Here is a 25,771-nt window from a genome sequence, read left to right on the forward strand (position 1 = left end):
CTCTCCTCTCCATGTCTGACCCTCTCTTCCCTTCTCCTCTCCTCTCCTCTCCATGTCTGACCCTCTCCTCTCCATGTCTGACCCTCTCCTCTCCTCTCCATGTCTGACCCTCTCCTCTCCATGTCTGACCCTCTCCTCTCCTCTCCATGTCTGACCCTCTCTTCTCCATGTCTGACCCTCTCCTCCCTTCTCCTCTCCTCCTCCATGTCTGACCCTCTCCTCCCTTCTCCTCTCCTCTCCATGTCTGACCCTCTCCTCTCCATGTCTGACCCTCTCCTCCCTTCTCCTCTCCTCTCCATGTCTGACCCTCTCCTCTCCTCTCCATGTCTGACCCTCTCCTTTCCATGTCTGACCCTCTCCTCCCTTCTCCTCTCCATGTCTGACCCTCTCCTCTCCATGTCTGACCCTCTCCTCCCTTCTCCTCTCCTCTCCATGTCTGACCCTCTCCTCCCTTCTCCTCTCCTCTCCATGTCTGACCCTCTCCTCTCCTCTCCATGTCTGACCCTCTCCTCTCCATGTCTGACCCCTCTCCTCCCTTCTTCCTCTCCTCTCCATGTCTGACCCTCTCGTCTCCTCTCCATGTCTGACCCTCTCCTCTCCATGTCTGACCCTCTCCTCCCTTCTCCTCTCCATGTCTGACCCTCTCTTCCCTTCTCCTCTCCTCTCCATGTCTGACCCTCTCCTCTCCTCTCCATGTCTGACCCTCTCCTCTCCATGTCTGACCCTCTCTTCCCTTCTCCTCTCCTCTCCATGTCTGACCCTCTCCTCTCCTCTCCATGTCTGACCCTCTCCTCTCCATGTCTGACCCTCTCCTCTCCTCTCCATGTCTGACCCTCTCCTCTCCTCTCCTCTCCATGTCTGACCCTCTCTTCCCTTTCTCCTCTTCTCTCCTCTCCTCTCCATGTCTGACCCTCTCCTCTCCTCTCCATGTCTGACCCTCTCCTCTCCTCTCCATGTCTGACCCTCTCCTCTCCTCTCCATGTCTGACCCTCTCCCTCTCCTCTCCATGTCTGACCCTCTCTTCCCTTCTCCTCTCCTCTCCTCTCCATGTCTGACCCTCTCCTCTCCATGTCTGACCCTCTCCTCCCTTCTCCTCTCCTCTCCATGTCTGACCCTCTCCTCTCCTCTCCATGTCTGACCCTCTCCTTTCCATGTCTGACCCTCTCCTCCCTTCTCCTCTCCATGTCTGACCCTCTCCTCTCCATGTCTGACCCTCTCCTCCTTCTCCTCTCCTCTCCATGTCTGACCCTCTCCTCCCTTCTCCTCTCCTCTCCATGTCTGACCCTCTCCTCTCCTCTCCATGTCTGACCCTCTCCTCTCCATGTCTGACCCTCTCCTCCCTTCTCCTCTCCATGTCTGACCCTCTTGTCTCCTCTCCATGTCTGACCCTCTCCTCTCCATGTCTGACCTCTCCTCCCTTCTCCTCTCCATGTCTGACCCTCTCTTCCCTTCTCCTCTCCTCTCCATGTCTGACCCTCTCCTCTCCTCTCCTCTCCATGTCTGACCCTCTCCTCTCCATGTCTGACCCTCTCTTCCCTTCTCCTCTCCTCTCCATGTCTGACCCTCTCCTCTCCTCTCCATGTCTGACCCTCTCCTCTCCATGTCTGACCCTCTCCTCTCCTCTCCATGTCTGACCCTCTCCTCTCCTCTCCTCTCCATGTCTGACCCTCTCTTCCCTTCTCCTCTTCTCTCCTCTCCTCTCCATGTCTGACCCTCTCCTCTCCTCTCCATGTCTGACCCTCTCCTCTCCTCTCCATGTCTGACCCTCTCCTCTCCTCTCCATGTCTGACCCTCTCCTCTCCTCTCCATGTCTGACCCTCTCTTCCCTTCTCCTCTCCTCTCCTCTCCATGTCTGACCCTCTCCTCTCCTCTCCATGTCTGACCCTCTCTTCCCTTCTCCTCTCCTCTCCTCTCCATGTCTGACCCTCTCCTCTCCTCTCCATGTCTGACCCTCTCTTCCCTTCTCCTCTCCTCTCCTCACCATGTCTGACCCTCTCCTCTCCATGTCTGACCCACTCCTCCCTTCTCCTCTCCTCTCCATGTCTGGACCCTCTCCTCTCCTCTCCATGTCTGACCCTCTCCTCCCTTCTCCTCTCCTCTCCATGTCTGACCCTCTCCTCCCCTCCCCTCTCCTCTCCATGTCTGACCCCCTGTACTCCTCTCCATACCATACCTTGACTGAGGGGGGCATTGGGTGGAGCTTGGGCGTTACTTTTAAATGTGGGAGGAGCTTGGGTGGGACTTTCTTTAAAATGTGGGCGGGGTTATCAAATTTACCTTCGGGCTGAAGCCCCTGGTCTTTTTCCCACCTAGCAACGCCCCTGGCAGCAGTCTTAGTAGCATGTGAACACAGGAGGACCAAGCAGGGAACTGAAGCCACAGACCTCCTATATATATGAGCTAGTATCCAGCTCCTCCCAGTGGGAAGGAGGAGCCGCAGGGTGGGAGGCTACAAGAAACCCAGAAACCAAGATGGCCGCCAGCACATGTCAAACGAAGGAGAACAGCAAGAAGGTAAGACCATGACAGTACCTCCCCCTCAAGGGCCCCTCCTCCGCGGAGTAAAGAACGGTTTCTGAGGGAAGCGTGCGTGGAAGGCTCGGAGCAAGGCAGGAGCATGGACATCTGCGGAGGGAACCCAGGAACGCTCCTCTGGACCATAACCACGCCAATGAACCAAAAACTGCACCCGACCGCGGACCAGGCGTGAGTCCAGGATATTGCTCACCTCATACTCCTCACGATTGCCCACTCGGACCGGACGAGGCCGAGGAACCGAGGAAGTGAAACGATTACACACCAGAGGCTTCAACAGGGAGACATGAAACACGTTGGAGATCCGCATGCCAGGAGGAAGCGCAAGGGCATAGGCTACCGGGTTTACCCTGCGAAGCACTCGGAAGGGACCAACAAAGCGAGGCGCCAGCTTGGGAGTGGGCACTCGAAGGTTGAGGTTGCGGGTGGACAACCATACACGGTCTCCGGCCTGGTAGGAAGGAGCAGGCGCTCGTCTGCGATCAGCCTGGAGTCTCTGGCGCTGCGCAGAGACCTCAAGGGACTTCTGGATCTGTACCCAAGAAGCACGTAGGACGGAAAGGTGATCCTCCACAGCCGGAATATCCTGGGGAGAGAATACCTCCGGTAACACGGCAGGTTGGAACCCATAGTTGGCCATGAAGGGAGACGTCCCAGAGGAAGAGTTCACCGCTGTGTTCCTGGCAAACTCAGCCCAAGGCAGGAGGTCAACCCAATTGTCTTGGTGATCGGAGACATAGCAACGAACGAATTGCTCCAAGGCCTGATTGGAACGTTCTGCGGCCCCATTGGACTGAGGGTGGTAGGCCGAGGAGAAGGAGAGATGAATCCCCAACTGGGAGCAAAAGGCGCGCCAGAACCTGGACACAAACTGACTCCCCCGATCCGACACAATCTCCTTGGGCAAACCGTGCAACCGGAAGACCTCCCTGGCAAAAATCGTGGCCAACTCCTGTGCAGAGGGTAACTTCTTGAGAGGAACACAGTGACACATTTTGGAAAACCGATCCACAATCATGAGAATGACCGTATGGCCTCGGGATGCAGGGAGGTCCACAATGAAATCCATCCCCAGGTGTGACCATGGGCGCTCCCCGGTGGCTAAGGGTTGCAGAAGGCCCAACGGAAGGTGCCGAGGGGACTTACCCTGGGCACAAACGGAGCATGCCGCTACATATGCGGCGATGTCGGAACGTAGGGAAGGCCACCAGAACAGACGTGAAACAGCCCAGGACAGCTGATTCTTTCCAGGATGCCCCGCGGTCTTGGAGTTATGGTAGGTTCGCAACAACCGAGTGCGCAACTCCTCAGGCACAAAACATCTGCCGTTGGGTCTCCCAGAGGGAGCACCAGATTGAGCCGCCAAAATCTGCTCACCCAGGGGAGAGGTCAGGCTGGTGCGAATGGCAGCCAGGATCTGATTCGGAGGTATGACCGAAGTCGGAATCGACTCCTCCCTGGACAGGTCGGAGTACTGCCGTGATAAGGCATCAGCCCTGATGTTCTTGGAACCGGGTAGGTAGGAGACCACGTAATTAAAACGTGACAAGAACAGAGCCCATCTGGCCTGACGTGGTGTCAATCTCTTGGCCTCAGAGAGGTAGGTCAGATTCTTGTGGTCCGTCAGGATGAGGACCGGAACCACTGAACCCTCGAGCAAGTGCCTCCATTCTTTAAGCGCCTGCACGATGGCCAATAACTCCCTGTCACCAATCTGGTAGTTGCACTCCGCGGAAGACAGTTTCCGGGAGAAAAACCCACAAGGAAGCAGAGGACCCTCTGGTGTTCTACGCTGAGACAGAAGGGCGCCTACTCCCGTCTCAGACGCGTCCACCTCGAGGACAAAGGTCAACCCAGGGTTGGGATGCGACAGAATCGGAGCCGACACAAAGGCGGACTTTAGAGCCTCAAAAGCTCGGATGGCCTCGGGCGGCCAGACCTGGGAATTACTGCCCTTCCTGGTCAGATCCGTGAGAGGCTTGGCTAGCATGGAAAAGTCCCTGATGAACTTCCGATAATAATTGGCGAAGCCCAAAAAGCGCTGCAGGGAGCGAAGACCACTGGGCTGGGGCCACTGTAAGACAGCCGAAACCTTCTCAGGATCCATGGAGAACCCCTCAGCGGAAATGATGTAACCTAAGAAGGTTACCTGGGATCGGTGAAATTCGCATTTCTCAAGCTTACCGAACAGCTTGTTCTCTCGTAACCGTTGCAACACTCGTTTGACATCCAGAATGTGGGTCTCCATGGACTCAGAATATACCAAGATGTCATCCAGGTAGACCACCACACACTGCTGCAACAGGTCACGGAAAACATCGTTGATGAATTCCTGAAAGACTGCGGGCGCATTGCACAGCCCAAAGGGCATAACCAAGGATTCATAATGACCGGTCCTGGTGTTAAACGCGGTCTTCCACTCATCGCCCGCCTTGATCCTTACGAGGTTATATGCCGCCCTCAGGTCGAGTTTGGTAAAGACCGTGGCCCCTTTAAGGCGATCGAACAGCTCGGAAATCAAGGGTATCGGGTAAGCGTTCTTGATCGTGATGCGATTGAGACCCCTGTAATCGATGCAAGGCCTCAACTCACCGCCCTTCTTTTTCACAAAGAAAAATCCAGCCCCTGCCGGGGACGAGGATTTGCGAATGTGTCCACGTGAAAGCGCCTCCCTCACGTACTCCTCCATGGCCTCATTCTCCGCTACCGACAGTGGATAGACTTTGCCACGAGGAGGAACGGCACCAGATTGTAACTCGATGGCACAATCGTATGGGCGGTGCGGAGGTAGGGCAACCGCGCGCACCTTATCGAATACATCCCGGTACTCCTCGTATTCAGGGGGCAACAGAGAGTCCGAGGAAGTACACAGCAACTTGACAGGCCCATGGATGCAACTAGCCCCACACTGCGGTGACCACGAGAGGATCTCGGCCGATCTCCAATCGAAAATCGGATTATGCTTCTGGAGCCAGGGGTACCCCAAGACCACCGAGTAGTGTGGAGACGAAATAACCTGGAAGCAGACCGACTCTCTGTGGACGGCACCAATGGCTAACCCCACTGGAAGGGTCTCATGAGTCACGTGTGGCGGCAGAAGGGGTCTGCCGTCTATCGCCTCAAGAGCCAGAGGAGAACCTCGAGCCTGCAGAGGAATGGAATTGGCGGCAGCGAACACACTATCAATGAACAAACCACCAGCACCAGAGTCCACCAACGCCTGGGTCGTCACCGAGCCCCCGACCCAGGAAAGGACAACAGTGATCAGTGGTTTGTCAACACGGGAAACCGGGGACGAGGAGACTCCACCCAAGATCTGCCCCCGACAGGATCTCAGGTGCGAGCGTTTCCCTGGACGGTTCGGACATGCCAACCGAAAATGCCCACCGAGACCACAGTACATGCATCGGCCCTCGCGTCTCCGGAGTACCCTCTCCCCCTCGGACAGGCGAGCAAACCCCAGCTGCATGGGTTCACCCCCAGACAAGTCATCCCCAGGAGGCGTGGGAGGAGAGGGAGGCACGGGTGGGACAACAAAGGTAGGCGCCAATCTGTTAGGAGGCCTCCGCAGACTCTCCTTAAAGGAAGGTCTCTCCCTGAGTCTGGTGTCAATCAAAATCAGGAAAGAAATAAGAGACTCGAGCTCCACTGGTAGGTCCTTAGCTGCAACCTCATCCTTCAAGGCATCCGAGAGACCATGAGAGAAAGCAGCGACCAGAGCCTCATTATTCCAGCCCACCTCTGCTGCCAGGGTACGAAACTCAATGGCGTATTCAGCTACGGATCGTGAACCCTGTCTGATGGACATAAGGAGCTTCGCAGCAGAGGCAGCACGAGCCGGCACATCGAATACCTTCCGAAGAGAAGCAACAAAACCGGAAAACTCGGCAACCACCGGATTGTTGTTCTCCCATAAAGGGCTGGCCCAGGCCAAGGCCTTGTCCGAGAGCAGCGAGATTAAGAAGCCCACCTTTGATCTCTCAGTAGGAAAGGCATGTGGCAGCAACTCGAAATAAATGCCCACCTGGTTAAGGAAACCTCGGCACTGAGTTGGCTCTCCCCCAAAGCGCTGTGGAAGGGGGGCAGAACCGGACATACCCCGAAACACCGCAGGCGCAACAACAGGTGTCGGGGTAGACTCTGGCGCAACAACTGGAGCGGCAGTAGGAGCGGACCCAGGAGCGACAACCGACCCATCGGCAACGGGAGCGAAATGAACCGTGCGTTCAAGCAGGGTTTGCAACGCCACGGCGAACTGACCCAACAGGTGATCCTGCTGATCAAGTCTGGCAACCAGCATGGGTAGTGAGGATGGCCCTGCACCGTCAGAATTCGTGGCCTGGGGTACCGTGCGTTCAAGCAGGGTTTGCAACACCACGGCGAACCGACCCAACAGGTGATCCTGCTGATCAAGTCTGGCAACCAGCGTGGGTAGCGAGGATGGCCCTGTACCGTCAGAATTCATGGCTTGGTCCTAATGTCACGGAACCATGAACCAGACGTACAACAACAGATAAGTGAAAATAAGAAAGCTTTATTGAAAAACAAGCTATAAAGCAAGAGTCCAAACAGATGGCGAAACCGATGCAGAGTCTTTGCGAAGCCAGGGATCAGGAACCAGCAGGGTAGTCAGACGAAGCCAGGAACAGGAACCAGCAGGGTAGTCAGACGAAGCCAGGATCAGGAACCAGCAGGGTAGTCAGACGAAGCCAGGAACAGGAACCAGAAGTAGCAGCAGTCTTAGTAGCATGTGAACACAGGAGGACCAAGCAGGGAACTGAAGCCACAGACCTCCTATATATATGAGCTAGGTATCCAGCTCCTCCCAGTGGGAAGGAGGAGCCGCAGGGTGGGAGGCTACAAGAAACCCAGAAACCAAGATGGCCGCCAGCACATGTCAAACGAAGGAGAACAGCAAGAAGGTAAGACCATGACAGGTGCCTGCTGAGCCGGCTGAATTCTGATCCATCTATGGTCAGCTTAAGACAGACTTTGTCTAAGTAAAGAGCACCCAGTTAGGATGAATTAGGTAATTGAATAGTGTAATTGGTTCAGGCATTAGAAATAATTAGTGGTGTGGTCTACCTGCTCTCTTTCGGCAGCTTTTAAGAGAGGAATGTTCTTGATTATAACTGCATTATTCATATTTGGCCAGTGCCAATGGATAACGGATGTATATTTCTTTTGCAGAAGTCTGGCTGGTGTCCAGGATACATTTATGACTTATGAGGTTTATGATGATGTTGTTACAATACGAATGGTTAAAGAAGCTTGCAATATGCTTAGTAAGTGTTCTATTACTCGTATAGTATAACTAAAGACAAAACTTTTTTTTAGTTTTGGATGGAGTGGAGATGGATTAGAATACCTGTCAGTTTTTATTGCAGTCTGTGTCCCCATTAGGGAAATTCCCTCTCTCTATTTGTCCTTGTTACCTTTATCACCGAGAGTGAAAGTAAAAGAAAATCCCAAATTTTGGGTTGTCCCCAGAAAAGTAATAGAGTGGAAATCTGCCAATGGAGACACTAGTTCTGGTGATCTGGGTGTCCCCAAGGAATTGCCTTAGTTTGCAAGGATTTCCTCCCACTTCCTGTTTGTCTATGGGACAGGAAGTGAAGAGAAATCTCCGAAAAGGGACACAGGTGGCCAAAAAAAATCCGGCAGGGATTATAACCTTCCCTTGCTTTATCTAAAATGAAAAAAAAAAAAAAAAAACATTTTGCCTATAGTTCTATTTTAATATTACACAGGCCAACACACATTTTGGTGCCCCAAATATTAGACTTGTTCCTGGGTATAATTGACCAGCTGATTCCAAAAATGGCCCTAATTTTTAGTTATTAGCTCTAGTTTTTGAGATACAGCATAAATGCCGTATACCACTCCTCACTGGTCACCCGTCAAAAACCAGGATATAAATATAGCAAATTACGTTGGGATGACTCGGGCAACACCATCATAGCCGCAACCTCTACGGTGCTCCCTCTGCCAATCATAACTATAGGTAGTATAGGATACAGGTAACAGCTTACACTTTTGAACCCAATGTTTCAGATGTAAAATTACAGTTGGAAGTATGTAAACACTCTCATTATATCTGCTAACTTGTACACTAAAAAACACAAATTAGGAAAAAAAACCTGAAAAACAAGTTGATCATCTTTTCTTCAAAATGATATAAATGAAAATGAAATAAATTGACCATATCTAAGAAACAAGAGCTGATGCAGTCTATCCAATGCTCACCAGTCGATTCACGGAATGGCCATAAATTGCTGGTGCCATATAAAAGGAAAATTAACGTGAATGTAAAGCTTAAACATGTTTTTTTTTTTTAGTTTAATTTTTGTTTAGTTAGAAAAGCTAAACTGTGTGCCATAAAGAAGATTTCCCTTCATCTTCTGTCTCGGATGCCCAGCAGGAAGTGAGAGGAACCCCCTCCAAAGTAAGAAAGAAATCCCATCTTGGGCTGCTGTCACTAACATAGGTGTAAACAAAATGGAAATGGTGGCGCTATACTGGTAAAAGTCCAATGTGCTGTTTCAATAATGGGGCACCTGAGTATAGCTAGGGGTGAGGAAACATTTAATGAAGAATAATGTAATGTCCAAAAAAGGAGACGTATTGTCTCAAAGTCTTATAGTGGTATTATATATCCATCCACAAACGGCAGCTTCCTAGTTAAGAGCTTGAAGCAGATTCTAGCAGTAGCTAAAAGTATAATAGGGAGAAGTGCCTCTAAGTGTAGGAGTAAAAACTACTGCTTGATAGTTACTCTGTAGGTTCCCCCTGGTTACCTACCAGCACCCAGCCATAAGTAAAGACAATTCCTTAATTCTCCTTGGCTCACACTCCAACAATCAATTGGTTGTTTTTGATGTTTATTGTAAAATGGCAATAGGAGAAGGAAATAGTGGGATACTCCGACTTTAACTATTCACAGTGATTGAGGACTCCTATCTTCTCAGCTTCTCTATAGGTGTGGAACAGCCAGGCTGTTGATTCATCCCGCCACTTTGGATGAATGTAGATTAGGTCTCTTATCCTTAAGATGACTTGGTTAACAACTAGTTGACTTCAGGACACTCTCCCTAGTATCCTCTCTCTCTTCCTCCGCTGACACCTGTCCACCTGACTGTCCTACAAGCAGGGGTGGCCCCCCTCAGGTCAGGTCCCTTGACATGAGTCCCTGTACTCAAGATACTGCAGTCCCCGGGTCTCCAGTGTCTCCCCTCTTAGTCCGCTTCCCTGGAGCTCTGGGTTCAGCTCCTCTCAACCGCTCCTCCGGCCCTCAGGGCGACCTTCTGTGGCCTTGTGGCACCTCTACAGAGGAGGAGGCCACTGCCCCCTCCCTCCGGGACTCAGTTTTCCAGCCAAAGACCATGCAACACATGTGCTCCTGGCTTTTATACAGATTCCCAGAATGCACTGAGGCGACCTGCCCTCTGCCAATCATCAGGACTGTATCAAAAGCTTATGCACTGATTCGTCAGGTTTCCTCCCACTGTCCAACATGCCTCCCTATTGGACCAGTGTGAAACACACTTCAGACTGAATGAATCACATACTGAGCACACTGAGCAGACCTCACTAATAGATCCTGCTCCCTGGTAGGCAGAGAGCCCCATAGATTTACCTGCAGCTCCTGTGATAAGCAGACAGAGCTCAAAAAGATACTCTCTCACTAGCACCTACGTAGGAGGGTACTACATGAATAAAAGGACAATTGGCAACTCACATAGCAAGTAGATTAAAAGGCATATTACAATAGAAGCATTATGTGAAGCTGACATCATTGTCCATCAACCAAAGCACTGGCTCCCGCCATGAAATTCCTCCACGTGTTACCTGGAAGTCGGCCGAAAGATGGATGGATCAAAGAGAGGCTGGGGGCACTCGTGGAGCGTAGCGCGAGAGGTGATTTTGTCACTAATTCTGCGACACGTTTCCAGGCATGCGTCCTGTGAATGGAATGGCAGTCGCACTGCTTTATCAAACTCTTTTCCATCTATTCCATCTTTCAGCTGTCTTCCAGGTAACGAGTGGAGGAATTTCATGACGGGAGCCAGCGTTTGGTTGACAGACAGTGATGTCAGCTTCACATGATGCTTCCATCATGATATGCCTTTTAATCTACTTGCTATGTGAGTTGCCAATTGTTCTTTTATTCATTAAAGTGGTTTTTACTCCTACACTTAGAGGTGAGTCTCCCTTTTATACTTTTAACTGACATAGGCACACTTGTATAAAGTACTCGAAACCCATACTTGAGTAAAAGTACAAGTGCTCGATCAAAAAGTGACTTGAGTAGAAGTGGAAGTGCTCGATCAAAAAGTGACTTGAGTAGAAGTACTAAAGTATTCAACATTTTTTGTACTTAAGTATTGCACGTAGTTTTTTTTTTAATTTTGCTACTCAAGTACTGAAAGTAAAAGTACCAGTAGTTTTTAAAAAAAAATTGCTACTCAAGTACTGAAAGTAAAAGTACAAGTACTGTGTTATGTAATTATTAAGGAAAGAAAAAAGTTTGAACATCAGATTGTTTTTTATTATTTCAAATGATTAACCTAAAGGACAATCACAATTCCTTTGGCTGCTGTAACTTTTTGTAAACAAAAACAGATAAAATATGTCCCTCCCTTTCCCCTTTAAAGCATCCCTCCTTCTCTTCCCTGCATGTTTTTTTTCTCCACAGCTTAATGGTGCGCAAAATCATATATAAACCAATGTGATATACAACAATATATTCCAATAATGAAATAAAGGAAGAGTGCATGAAATCAAAGTCAATAAAAAGTCCATATATATAATGCCATAATACCATATATATGTGACAAAACAAGATGAATATATTTTCAAAGGTGCAGGAATCAAACAGGTGCTATTCCAAATAATAGGTGCAGACTCCCCCCACCTTGTGGATTTCCCCCTTACCCAGCGGATGAATGTAAGTGCAAAATAATATCCAAAAATACTCTTCCAGTGAAACAAAACTGCAAAACCTGTGCTCTCAACTTCCAGTGAAAAAAGCAAAACCAGCCTCTTACCAGAAAAAAGGTCTATGTACGCTTGTGACTCTCCTTGGTTGGGGGAGGTTCTCTTTCCCCTTAACAGCAGATATGTAGACCATTTTATTTATACATACAGTAGCATTTATTTTCGTATGCGCTGATTTACACATGACATTTTTCTGGCAGTGGTAATTTTTATAATTGTAATGAGTAACTATGCAGCACAAAAAAAAAATATTGGAGTAGAAGTATTGAAATCATCGAAAAAATGTAGTGAAGTAAAAGTGAAAGTAGGAGAAAAAAATTCTACTCCAGGAAAGTACAGATACCGCCTTTCGGTACTTGAGTACAGTAGTGAAGTAGTTCTACTTAGTTACTATACATCTCTGGACATAGGTGTACTTGTTGGCAAATTTTACCCCTATTCACTTCCCAGTGACATCCATTGGACACAGCGTATTACAATAATTGGTAACTGGGTATCATGTGATCAATATGATTAGGCATGGATTTCCATTCATAAATAGCTTGCTTAGAGTTGTGATCTGCGATTGACCCACAGCAATCACATAGTACCTGGCTACCTGTACCTTGTGATTAACTGTAGCCAATCACAGATCACAACCGTAATCAAGCTGTTCATGAATGTTAACCTACTGTATTTATGACAGCTAAAGCTATTGCTTATAAAGTAATCATCACTGTTAAGCAATAACAGTGTAAATAAAATCCCTGATCCCTGATCAAATTGTAATGTAATTTTGTTTTTGTTTTTTTATACATACTGTCAGCAGAATCCCTGATCACTGCACACCAGTCATATGATGATGCTGTACTGCTCTGGTGAAAGTAAAAAAAACAATTGTAAAAAAAAAAAAAAAAAAAAAAAAAATTTAATTTCTCAAAAATGTTAGGAAAAATGACAACTTCAAAGAAAATCGCAATGCCTCATACTAAATGCTTTAGACTGTCTACTTTCCAAAAGGGGGTAATATGGGGGGGGGGGATTTGTACTGTCTTAGCATTTTAAGAGCCTCAAGAAATTAGATAGGCTGTGAGTACATCAGGATTGATTGATTATTATAGGATATACAGTATATACCATAGTTTGTAGACACTAAAACATTCACACAAACTAATTAATATACACTTATTGGGGTTTTTTTTATTTTTTACAGAAGACATGTAGCAGAATACAATTTGGCCTAAATTTATGAAGAAATTTGTTTTTTTTTTTTAATATGTCTTAAAACAGAAAGTAGAAAAAACAAAACCCAGTGGTTAACAAATACCACCAAAATAAAGCACTATTTGTGTGAAAAAATTGATAAAAATGTAATTTGTGTACACTGTCGCATGACAGCGCAATCGACAGTTAAAGTAGCACAGTACTGAATAGCAAAAAATGACCTCGTCATTAAGGGTGTAAATCCTTCCGAAGGTTAAGTAGTTAACTCTGTAAATCATACTGAAAACTTCATAACTTTTAACAGTATAAATGTATCATTGGATTTTCAGATGTATCAGAGGAAGAAGTTTTAAAGCTATTTGGAGAATATTTCTTCTCCTTTTGTAAGAAATCTGGATATGACAGAATGTTAAGAACATTGGGGGGAAATCTAACAGAATTTATTGAGAATCTAGATGCCCTTCACAGTTTTCTGACACTCTCTTATAAGGTAATGCCTACTATAACATTTTACGTGGTATTTATTGAATTCTATAAATAATGTTGATCTTATTTTTTTTTCAGCATTTTATTCTCATTGTACCTAGCTCTCATAATGGGTTCCTGTATAGAGAGTCCCAATGTGGAGTTCAAGGAGCACACTGTCCCCACCCAATTATCTGCAGGTTTAGTCCAATATGGTAGCTCTGACAATAAAGAACGTGGCATGCAGCTCAGTAGATTGTTTTAAAAAGAGCTGGATGCATTCCTAAATGCACAAAATATAACCAGATACTAACATTTATAGGTAATAACGCCTGGGGGTAGTTGATCCAATATCTGATTGCCTTCTAGGGGAATCAGGAAGAATTTTTTTCTCCTGCTAGAGTAAATTGGACCACAATTTTTTTCCCCTTCCTCTGGATCAAGTGTAGGTATAGGATTGTGTGAATGGTGGTTTTTCTCTTTGGTTTTTTTTTTTCTGTTGGTTGAACTAGATGGACATGGAGGATGGTGACTGCTTTTATTGGTGTAGTAGTCATCTGGTCATAACCTGAAAAAGTCTGGTTACTTGACATGGCAGAAAACACTGTCCCCACCACCAAAAATGTTAGTAAGCTTATGTTATGTGTCCTTAACCACTTGCCGACTGCTCACAGTAATATTACTGCGGCAGTGCGGCTCCCCTGGGTCCAGTCATGTAGTACTACGTAACAGGAGGGGAAGGGGTGCTCCCGCTGTGTTTAGACACAGTGGGAGTCGGGCCGTGGGAGGAGAGGCGGCAATTTCCTCCCTCCCACGATTGTCCGGTAAACGGAGAGAAGACCTGCCTGCTTATGTAAACAAAGCAGGGGGATCTTCTCAGTGACAGGCAGCTATGCTGAAACTGCGATCTCTGTGCCTGTCACAGAACCCCCCCCCCCCCCCCACACACACAAGTCAGTAAGCATTAGGCATACATTTAACCCCTTGATCACCCCCAGTATTAACAGTCCATATTTTTAGCACTGATTACTGTAATGTCACTGGTCCCCCCAAAAGTGTCAAAAATGTCAGTTAGGTGTCTGATCTGTCCGCCGCAATGTCGCAGTCCTGCAAAAAATTGCAGATCGCCGCCATTACTAGTAAAAAAAAAAAACGATAAAAATGACATAAATCTTTCCCGTAGTTAGTAGATGCAATAACTTTTGCGCAAACCAATCAAAATACGCTTATTGTGATTTTTTTTACCAAAAATATGTAGTAGAAAACAAATTGTCCTAAAATGTTAAAAAATTTTGATTTTTACATTTTTTCTTTTTGAGAATGTCCTATAGCAGAATTTGAAAAATATTGTTTTTTTTTCAAAATTGTCACTCATTTTGTTGTTTATAGCGCAAAAAATAAAAATTGCATAGGTGATCAAATAACACTGAAAGAAAGCTCTATTTGTGGGAAAAAAAGGACGTAAATTTTGTTTTGGTACAGCATCGCAGGACCACACAATTGTCAGTTAAAATAAGGCAGGGCCAAATCGCAAAATAGGGCCTGGTCAGAAAGGGGGCAAATCCTTTGAGGGCTAAAGTGGTTAAAGTAATAATAAAGATAAAAGTTGCCTAGTACTAAAGAATGCAGAAAGCATCAGTATGTCTATGGGAAATCGCATTAAACCACATACCTCAACAAACATGTATACTGTCCTCAGAGAAAATTCTATGAGCAGGGTTAGATTATTTTAGCCTATTGTTCCCCAGCGATGAATGCACACAGACAGTGTTCACTTGTTTAAAGTTTCTTGTGCCTTACTGAGTGCTGACCAATCATTTGTAAATATGATGTTAATAACCACCTATATTCCATAGGAAATGAATGCACCATCTTTTCGAGTGGAGAAAAGAAATGATGGCGCCATGTTTCTTCATTACTACTCGGATAGAAGTGGATTTTATCATATAGTGCCAGGTGTGGGCATATCTAGGCTTTCTCCTGTATTTGGTATGGTCAGAAAACATAAGAATGTTGAACTAATAGTGGCACTGTGCAGTCCCAGATTGGCTAACTACTAAATACATCAAATGCTAGAAGAGATGTACACTACGGTGCAAAAGTTTTAGGCAGGTGAGAAAATGCTGTAAATTAAAGTGATACTAAAGTGTCTTTTTTTTTTTTATTGTGTTAAAAATAACAAACATGTCATACTTACCTACTTTGTGTAGTTGGTTTTACACAGAGCAGCCAAGATCCTCCTCTTATCGGGTCCCTCGCGGGAGCTCCTGGCTCCTCCCTCCAGCTGGGTGCTCCCACAGCAAGCAAGAAGAGAGAAGACCGGGCGCCGATCTAAGTGTAGCAATAAAACATTTTATTAGCAATAGCAGGAGTACTACTCACAGGAGTACGTTAAAAACAGGAATCTCGATGGTGGGTGTGCAGAGTTCGTCCGGGGGGGTCCTCCAAAAGTCCTGTTGGAGCTGGTGCTGCGAGGGATAAGCTGCGGTCTCCTGGTGCGGGACGCGCTGATCGCTCTGTGTTGATCCGGCAGCGTGAGTCCGTAGGACACAGAGCGATCAGCGCGTCCCGCACCAGGAGACCGCAGCTTATCCCTCGCAGCACCAGCTCCAACAGGACTTTTGGAGGACCCCCCGGACGAACTCTGCACACCCACCATCGAGATGCCTGTTTTTAACGTACTCCTGTGAGTAGTACTCCTGCTATTGCTAATAAAATGTTTTATTGCTACACTTAGATCGGCGCCCGGTCTTCTCTCTTCTTGTTTTGGGTCATACAGGGTTACTTCACCCTTCACTGGAGGCAGCCATCAAAGTGTTTAGCAAGCCACACCGGACTTTGTGTACCGAAGCCCACCTTGCCATACCTTGCTCTATGCATAGAAACTGTATACAGTTCTGACCATCTGTTTGCGCCAATCTCTCCTCTCCTCCCACAGCAAGCAGCTTGTTATGGGGCATCGGAGCTGCTGGTCTCGGTGTCCATTCAGACACCGAGCCGTGGTTCAGCCCCACCCTCTCTCTCTCTCCTCAGTGGCTTCAATGACTATGACAGCAGTTGGTGCCAATGGCACCTGCTACTGTGTCTCATCCAATCAGGAGGGAGAGTCCCAGATCAGCCGATTCTCTCCTGCAGCGTTGCTGGATTGAGATGGGGCTCATATAAGTATTAGGGGGCTGCTGCACATAGAAGGTTTTAACTTGATGCATAAAATGCATTAAGATAAAAAAAACAAAAAAAAAAAACCTTCTGCCTTTAGAACCACCTTAAGAATGCACTCAGAAATAGAAATGTTAATAGTTTATTTTTTAACAATTAACAAAATGAAAAGCAAATGAACAGAAGAGAAATCCAAATCAAACCAATATTTGGTGTGACCACCCTTTGTGTTCAAAACAGCATCAAATCTTATTGGTACACTTACACAACGTTTTTGAAGGAACTCAGCAGGTAGGTTGTTCCAAACATCTTGGAGAACTAACCACAGATCTGTGAATGTAGGCTGTCTCAAATCCTTCTATCTTTTCAGGTATTCCTAGACAGACTTGAGAACAGGGCTCTGTGAGGGCCAAAACCATTACTTTCAGGACTCTTTGTTTTTCCTATGCTGAAGATATTTCTTAATGACATTGGCTATATTTGGGGTCATTATCTTGTTGCTGTGCTCAGTCTTGCCATGGTGTAAGACCCATGGCATGAAACTGTCTTCTACAATCTTACGTTAGCAGAGTTTGGCTGTTCCTCACCCAGTTTAGCTTCCTACACAACTGTTTTTGTTTCAGTTGATGACTGTGTTTCAACGTACATATGAAATTGATGGTCATTAGCACCTGGCTGCTTGGAATAAATGGATAATCATATACCTGACACTAATCCTACAAAACCACTGTGCCAGTGTACAAAGTGTGCAAATGTATGAATTTATACTGGTTTGAAGTCAAGTGGTAATCACACCAAATATTGATATGATTTAGATTTTTCTTCTGCTCGCTCACATTGCATTTTGTAAATTGATAAAAATACTGTAAACAGTTACAAAATATATTTTACAATATATTCTTACTTTACAGCATCTCTTAACACCTGCCTAAAACTTTTGCACAGTAATGTATGTGTGAATCTGTCAATCTAAGCACACATGAACCACTTGCGGACCGCCGCAAGTACATTTACTGCGGCATTTACTGCGGCAGTCTGGCTCTCCTGGGCAAACCGATGTAGTACTACGTCGCTCGCCCAGGAGCCTGCAGGGGGAGAGCACGCGCCGCCGGAGGCACGCTCCCGACCCCGCTGTTTTTTTTTGGGAGAATTGGAAAAAAATGTGAAAAATATTGTTATTTTTTCAAAATTGTCTCTATTTTTTTTTTGTTTATAGTGCAAAAAAAAAAAAAAAATTGCACAGGTGATCAAATACCACCATAAGAAAGCTCTGTTTGTGGGAAAAAAGGACGTCAATTTCGTTTAGGTACAGCGTCGCACGACCGTGCAATTGTCTGTTAAAGTCACACAGTGCCAAATCGCAAAGTAGGCACTGGTCTTTGAGCAGCCAAATCCTCCGGCGCTAAAGTGGTTAAAACAATAGTGTAATAGTGTTAGTGGATCATCTGCACTTGGCACTATAATTTCATTAGGAGAGGTACCAGCACATCCATACAATTGTATTTTGTTTTTTAGCTGGTGGCAAATTCAAGTTTATTAACACACATAAAGTGTAAATCCAATTGCTGAATTCACACTCTAGCACTCTAACAGTTACACAAGTGTTATTGTACAGAAAAAAAGAAGAATGGGGAAAGTAAGATCAGTTATGTTACTGAATGCTGATTACTGAGAGCACTAGGTCTTATGCTGGCCATACACTACTAGATTTGCGAATTAGAGTTTGTCCAAAGAAGGTGTACAAACTCTCAGTACATTTGATGACCTGACGAATTTCGTTCTAGAGTACTTTAACATTTTGTTTGCTTTTAAAATTTGATTTTGAAATGACTGCACTTTCCTCATCCTGCTTCTTCAAAATTTGTAACCACTGTGGTCAAAAACAGAAGTCGATTTCAATCTACTAATGAATAGAAAATCAAAGAAATGTTTGCACAATTAAACATTTTTAATGTAATTCTGCTAGTGCATACCCAGCTTAAAGTGGTTCCATAGGCCCAAGGTTATTTTCCTTTGTGTAAAAAACCTTCTGTGTGCAGCAGCTCCCCCAGTCCCGCCTATTACTTACCTGAGCCCCATTGTGATCCAGCAATGTGCAGGAGAGCAGTGGCTCTCCAGGGTCTCTGCCTCCTCATTGGCTGAGACAGCAGTGGGAGCAATTGGCCCCCACTACTGTCAATCACAGCCAGTGAGCCAATGAGAAGAGAGCAAGGGCCGGGGGCAAGCTGCACTCTGTGTCTGAATGGACAGACAGAGCAGCTGCTGGGGAGCAAGCCTGCTCAGGTGCCTCCATAGCAAGCTGCTTGCTCTAGGTGCACCCGGCAGAAGGGATGGGCCAGGAGTGCCGGCGGGGGACTCAAGAAGAGGAGGAGTGGGGCTGTTTTGTGCAAAACCACAGCACAGAGCAGGTAAGTATGACATGTTTGTTATTTAAAAGAAAAAAAATAAGCCTTTAATATCACTTTAACTGGTGCCCTTTAGACTGCACTGTATATTAAGCCTATTAGATAAGTGGAGGTAAGACTATGGAAATGGTGGTTGCTAGAACAATGTCCTAGTTGGGACCCTTACTTTTTAATATCTTTATAAATGATATAGGATAGGATCTGGGATTAAAAGTACCATTTCAGTCTTTGCAGATGACACCAAGCTTTGCAGTGGAATAACTTCTTTACAGGATGTCTCCAGCTTACAAGCCAACCTCAATGCACTGGCAACTCAATGCACGGGCAACTATGTGGCAAATGAGGTTTAATGTTGATAAATGTAAAGTTATGCACTTGTGGGCTAAGAATATGAATGCATCATACATACTAGGTGGAGTAGAACTGGGGGAAATCATAGCGGAGAAGGATCTGGGTGTTCTGGTAGATCATAAGCTTAATAATAGCATGCAATGCCAAGCTGTGGTTTCCAAAGCAAGCAATGTCCTTTCTTGTATTAACAGAGGCTTGGACTCCAGAGAGAGATATCATTTTGCCCCTGTACAAATCATTAGTATTACCTCATCTGGAATATGCAGTTCAGTTTTGGGCAAAAGTTCTTAAAAAGGATATCGGGAAACTGGAGAAAGTGCAGAGAAAGGCAACCAAACTGATAAGAGGCATGGAGGAGCTCAGCTATGAGAAAAGATTAGAGGAACTGAATTTATTCTCTCTTGATAAGAGGAGATTAAGGGGGGATATGATCAACATGTATAAATACATAAGGGGTCCATATAGTGAACTTGGTGTTGAGTTGTTCACTTTAAGGTCATCACAGAGGACAAGGGGAAAACAGATTTCGTCTCCAAATACGGAAAGGTTTCTTCACCGTAAGAGCTGTGAAAATGTGGAATAGACTCCCTCTAGAGGTGGCTCTGGCTACCTCACTAGATTGCTTTAAAAAAGGCCTGGATTCTTTCCTAGGTGTACATAATATAAGTGGGTACTAATATTTATAGGTAAAGTTGATCCAGGGAATATCAGATTGCCTCTCGGGGGATCAGTAAGGAATTATTTTCCCCTGCTTTAACAAATTGGATCATGCTTTGCTGGGGTTTTTTCGCCTTCCTCTGGATCAACTGCAGGTATAGAACTGTGTTTATGGGATTGTATGGTTGGGTTTTTTATTACGGTTTTTTTGTTTTTTTTATTGGTTGAGCCAGATGGACTTGTGTCTTTTTTCAACCTGACTAACTATGTAACTATGCAACTATGTAATGTCCATCTGACTGCATAGGCTTTTCTGTAATTTCTGTTGAACTTTAATCTTCTCCCTGTTTCAATTGCCCTGATTGTTTTATCTGCTTTCACAGGGATAATAGAATCTGTGGCAAAAGATTTCTTTAACAGCGAAATAACCATGAGAATTGTCTATCAGACGGAGGAGAAGGATCGCACTGGGAAGCGTGAACATGTTATATTTGAAGTTCTCCAGAATACAGAAGGTCAAAAGAAAACAATAAGACCGAGGCAAAATATAGAAGATAAAAATTGCTTTCTTCAAGATCAGGTAGCAATTTTCACCACAGATGTATTAGATTTTATTTAAAAAAAAAACAAAAAAACAAAAAACAACATTTTTAAAGTGGTCTTAACATTTTAATAAGGCCTCTTTCACACGGTCCGCCTCCGTAGGCGGATCCGTGTTGCTCAGCGGGGATCGATCCGCGGTCCCCGCTGAGCAGGCGGATGACAGCTCCGTCTCCGCTTGCAGTGCGGAGAGGGAGCTGTCACAGCCCCCGCTGCTCTCTATGGGGGGGCGGATGAGAGCGGACCGCCTTTCCGCTCTCATCCGATCCGATCACTGAACGGATGGAAAAATAGGGTTTCCATCCGTCCAGATTTCACGGACAGGAGCGGATACGGATTTCAGCGGGTGTCAGCGGAGGTGTCTCTGCTGACATCCGCTGCCCCATAGAGCTGCATGGAGGATCCGATCAGATCCGCCTAAAAAACTGACAGGCGGATCTGATCGGATCGCCCGTGTGAAAGAGCCCTAACACTTTTTGAGCTTGTCTATTAGGGATACAGGGCTTGACTATCTAACAGTAAGACTAATATTAATGTAAACCTTAGACCATACAAACTATGATAGAATTCCAGCAGCTTACAGCATGTCACCTTTTTTTCAGCAATGAGATTCTCCAGTGCCACCTGGAGCCCCCTACAGTGTTTCCATTTGGTGGTAGACCATGCATGTCCCATGAACTCATCCCATAATGCAATGAGTAAAGCTTTGGCATTGCAAAGTTGGGGAGTCATTTTGTCTGTGGATATGTAAATAGAGATTTTAAAATGGACACAGATAGGGAGATGTCTCATTTATGACAATGGGTAGAATGGTGAGACATTTGCTTTTTTCCTGCTCACCCTAAGAGCACAGCAATCAGCTGTAGTTTTTTTTTTCCAGTCAATTTGTGTTTGTTTTTTTTTGTCTGTGGGTTGAACTGGATGGAATTATGTCATTTTTCAAGCAGATTAACTATGTAACTATGTATTTGAACACATAAAGATGTAACAAATGACTGCGCCTAGGTGGTGATTAGTCTGCTGCTATCTTACTGAGAGTACCTCAATCACAAAAAGGCAAAACAAATTGACAGCGCTGTATACAAGTGTACCCGAATAAATGCTTTGCTAATCCTTAAAGTGGAGTTTCCCCCAAAAGTGGAACTTCCACTCATTTGCTTCCTCCCCCCCTCAGGTGTCACATTTGGCACCTTTCAGAGAGAGGGGGGAATGGGCACCTGTTTTTGACAGGTACCCTTCCCCACTTCCGGGAGACAGCGCCACGGGGGCATCCACCCGAAGTTCCATCCTCCTTCTCCTTCCCCCCGCCGCTGAGCCTATGAGAATGTGCAGCGCACTTTACGAATGTGCAGTAGGGAATCGGCTGTGAAGCCGAAAGGCTTCATTGCCGGTTTACCTTAGAAAGAATGGTGGCGGCAGCACTTGGCAGCCAATCTGAATATCGGCTGCGGTGCTGACATCGCGGGCTTCCTGGTCAGTTAAGTGTCTATATATTTAAAGTCAGCAGCTACAGTATTTATAGCTGCTGACTTTTAATTTTTTTTTCTCCAGGCGGAACTCCTCTTTAAAGTGCTAAAATGATTGATCCCACTGTGTTAATGTAAAAAAAAAAAAAATGCTAAACCAATATTGTATCAATAAAGCATTTCAACAAACATGACTTGTAACAGAATGTGATAAAAAAAAAAGCGCAATAGTGTGTCCACAAATACTCACATGTAAATTGTGTCAAACTATTTCAACAAACATGTAACAAATGTAACAAGAAACAGCTACAGTGCTTCCACAAATACCCACAAATACATGGGATTGTAGGCCGCACCTTCAGATCAAATATATATCCTTAGCAATATTTGAAATAAACAGACACAAAACAAGATGGTATTAAAATGGCTGCGGCACCTTTATTGGTATAAATGAATCCAATAAAACTTTATTAAAACATAAATAAGAATAAATAGATAATAAACTTTGAAATTCAAGCCTTAAAAATTCGCTCAGTCATAGAACTCGAACGATAAACAAATAATTCATTCAACACCCTTGATTCAAGGGTGACAAAACCACATAATGGTGCCACGACAGGGTGGGGGGTGAGCTAACTAAGCCGATCCAGGACAAACTGCGGGAAAGTCAGTCACGCAGGGCTTTATATATCCTACAACATGAACCTTCCAGAAGCTCACGTTTTTCCCGCCATAACTCCCCGTGACCAGCTCCTCACAGTAATTAAAGCTACACTGACCCCATTAAAGATTTATTTATTTTTTTTAAATTGAAAGAGCTACCTACCCTAACTAACACATATATAAATTAATTAACCCTAAGGCAGCCTCACTCGCTTGCCCTGTGCCCTGGAACTTGCCCACTTATCATTAGTGTTCACAGTCCAAAAATTATAAAAAGATTTTTGTTCATATAAAAACAAAGTGCCCAAAATCGTATGAAGTTGATGTGAAGAAATAGTGTATTCCTCTTATCTTTCAATGTTGTTACCACATCAAGTGAATGATCCACCACCACATATGTTAAACTCACTCACCAGGTGAAATGGCTGGTAATATGATAAGCCAGCAAACAGGCGCTTTTCTTTACAGGGAGTGACAATCTGCAGACCTTGTGATCAATCATTTAAAACCCTCCTCTCAATCTCAATGGCTATTCCAAGCGAGGAGAAAATCAATGAAAAAGAAATAAACTCGGCATAGCATAAAATCCTTTAAAAAAATGTTCCCACTTTATTAAAAAGATTATGCACTCGTATTTAAAAGTGTCTCCACCGACACAAGTATAAATGGCATTTGGTTATGTGCGGGCTGGCTACAACCCGACTCAATGTGATAGCAATCTCTCCAGCTCACACCTTACGTATGTTTCCTAAGATAAGAAAAGAGGAATACACTTATGTTACATGTTTGTTGAAATAGTTTGACACAATTTACGTGTTGGTATTTGTGGAAGCACAACAGTGAACCCCCCTCCATCGTGGGGGTTACGTTGCGGACCCGCCCGCGAAAAGTGAAAATCCGCAAAATAGAAAGACCCTGTTTAAATAAACTGTAGGCACGTTTTTATAACTTTTAACTGTACTTTTAAAAGCATTTTAAGGTCTTTAAAACACACTTTTAAAACAATAGAAACACATTTAAACACATAAAAGATAGTGAGAGACAGAGCAAGAGCAATGGAAAACACAAAATGATTTAATTAACAATGATTTAATTAGTAAAATAATATTAATAGGTCCACAGAAAAAAAAAAAAAATGCAATATACTGGGACCGCAAAATCTGAACTGCGATATAACGGGGGTTTACTGTATAGCACTTTTTTTTATCACATTTTGTTACAAGCCATGTTTGTTGAAATGCTTTATTGATACAAAATTTGAACACATGGTGCTCCTTTTTATCTTAGGGAGTTCTTGGCAAACATTAGAAAATCTCAGTGTTTGGTAATGAATCCTGAAAAGATTCATAAATACTCGTTGTTGCTTTGAACCCTCCAGTGATAGTTGTCCATTCATTGTGGTACTTATTTCAAAGGCATTTCATGCAAAAGCTGGGTCACTCGTGGCCATCGTAATTTAGGATCACATTAATGCCAAGGGTCATTTTAGGGGAGCTGGCATTTTTTACAACCAGAAGAATACATCCTGCACAGTACCTTTAAATGCTTTAGGGAGGGTGCACTGCCAACGGTAATACCGTGAAATCCAAGGTAGAAAAATGGCCAGCATAACAATGGGTAAAGACCTCAAAACTTTACTAACATCTGTCACTTTGAGAAAGAAAGCCACAGTCGGTGGTTTTTGATGCTTACCAAGTGCTAAAGATCCTGTTATTGCAACTAAAGTTTTGAAGTCGGTACTTTTTGGTGTGCTAATCATTTTTGCACTTTAGTTTTTATACCTGGCCAGTGGCCACTACTTGACAAATGTGCTTGTAGAACTTTATAGAACATGAGTTTATAGGAAATGACCGTGTTTAATATTTCTAATGTTGTGCAATGTTTTAGAATATTACACAGCTACCCATTCTTTTTTTTTTTTTTTTTTTTTACACCAACAGGATTATAACAATACGGAAATAAGCACAGATGTAAATAAGATATTATCTTGCTGTCCCGTAAAGAAGTCCCATTGGGATATCATAAGGAATGTGGTCATGTTCGGAAGAGGTTGGTGACCTGCAGTTTGTAAGATCTCCTACTGCACCCAGCTCACATCTATCAACATTACCTATGAACCTAACACTGATGCTACATAGGAAATACCTCCAGAGATTTTAGATTCGTTAGAAGTATGGCAGTCTTAAGTTATATGTATATGTAGTTTCTACTGAAAACTCAGGGTTTAGATTAGTTGATCCTCCCTTTCACAAGTATACTTTTTTTACATGAAGGTATTTTTTGTACATTCAACCTCTAGAGCAGCCTTTCTCAACCTTTTCAATACAGAGGAACCCTTGAAAAAAATTTCCGATCTCGGGAAACCCCTGTTAAAAATTAAAAATCTACAACTCATGATACATTAGTGTGACAGTGAGTGGGAAGAATTCTCCTTACTCTTGTCATCATTGGGCAGAATTACCCCCTTACAGACAGCTAAAAGGAACAATGGTGTTATTGGAAACTTATCTGAGAGGCAGAAGTTGCCTATTGCTTCAAGAACCCCTAGCAACCTCAGGAAGAACCCCCTAGGGTTTCATGGAACCCTGGTTGAGAAACCCTGCTCTAGAGGATATCCATGTGACAGACACCAACAACATGGTGTCAAATTTGTGGGAGGCCTCTGATCCTTCTAGGGCAGGGGTGTCCAATCTATGGCCCTCCAGCTGTTCAGAAATTACAATTCCCATCATGCCTAGTTATGTCTGTGAATGTCAGAGATTTACAATGCCTCATTGGAAGTGTAGTTCCGCAACAGCTGGAAGGCCGCAGTTTGGACACCCCTGTTCTAGGGGATAGTAATTAGATAGATTATAAAATTGCAATGTTGGCTTTTGTTTTTCTCAATAAATTTGCAGCAGCTTATTGCTCGTAGTTCACTGGCAGCTTTGAGGACTGTGGGGTCAGCAGAGACAGAATTACAAGTTTATGTAGCACTCTGCAGACAAGTTAACCCCAGGAAAGTCAGATTGTGCATACATAAATAATTGCCCCTTGCGTCTACATCTGTAGTCAGCCTAAGGTAACTATTGTGTAACAGCTGAGATTAAATTAATAACATCATACAGAGCAAGTGTATTTTTTTCAGACAGGCTAAAAGACGTATAATAAATTGTAAGGTTCAAACACAATGTAGGCTACTAAGGAAGAACATTAAACTGATCTCATTACCATAAATATCTAGAAAACAAAGTTTAGTAAAAATCAGTTTTTATGAATTGTTTCCTTTTT

General features: G+C 44.7%; 1 protein-coding gene across 1 annotated transcript in view; it reads left to right on the forward strand.

The window, feature by feature from the left end:
* LOC309548228 (guanylate cyclase soluble subunit beta-2-like) overlaps window positions 1-25,771 on the forward strand; it is a gene marked incomplete at its 3' end in the record, with an annotated part of 70,561 nt that overhangs the window by 9,405 nt on the left and 35,385 nt on the right. The window contains exons 2-6 of the mRNA XM_082248180.1: window positions 7,726-7,820; window positions 13,065-13,225; window positions 15,057-15,156; window positions 20,156-20,352; window positions 24,442-24,554. Of these exons, the coding sequence (XP_082104306.1) occupies window positions 7,754-7,820; window positions 13,065-13,225; window positions 15,057-15,156; window positions 20,156-20,352; window positions 24,442-24,554 (638 nt within the window). The 5' untranslated portion in view covers window positions 7,726-7,753. The remainder of the gene's footprint in view (window positions 1-7,725; window positions 7,821-13,064; window positions 13,226-15,056; window positions 15,157-20,155; window positions 20,353-24,441; window positions 24,555-25,771) is intronic.

This window comes from Pelophylax lessonae (genome assembly GCF_965119305.1).
Source record: "Pelophylax lessonae genome assembly, chromosome: 2".
Lineage (NCBI taxonomy): Eukaryota > Metazoa > Chordata > Amphibia > Anura > Ranidae > Pelophylax > Pelophylax lessonae.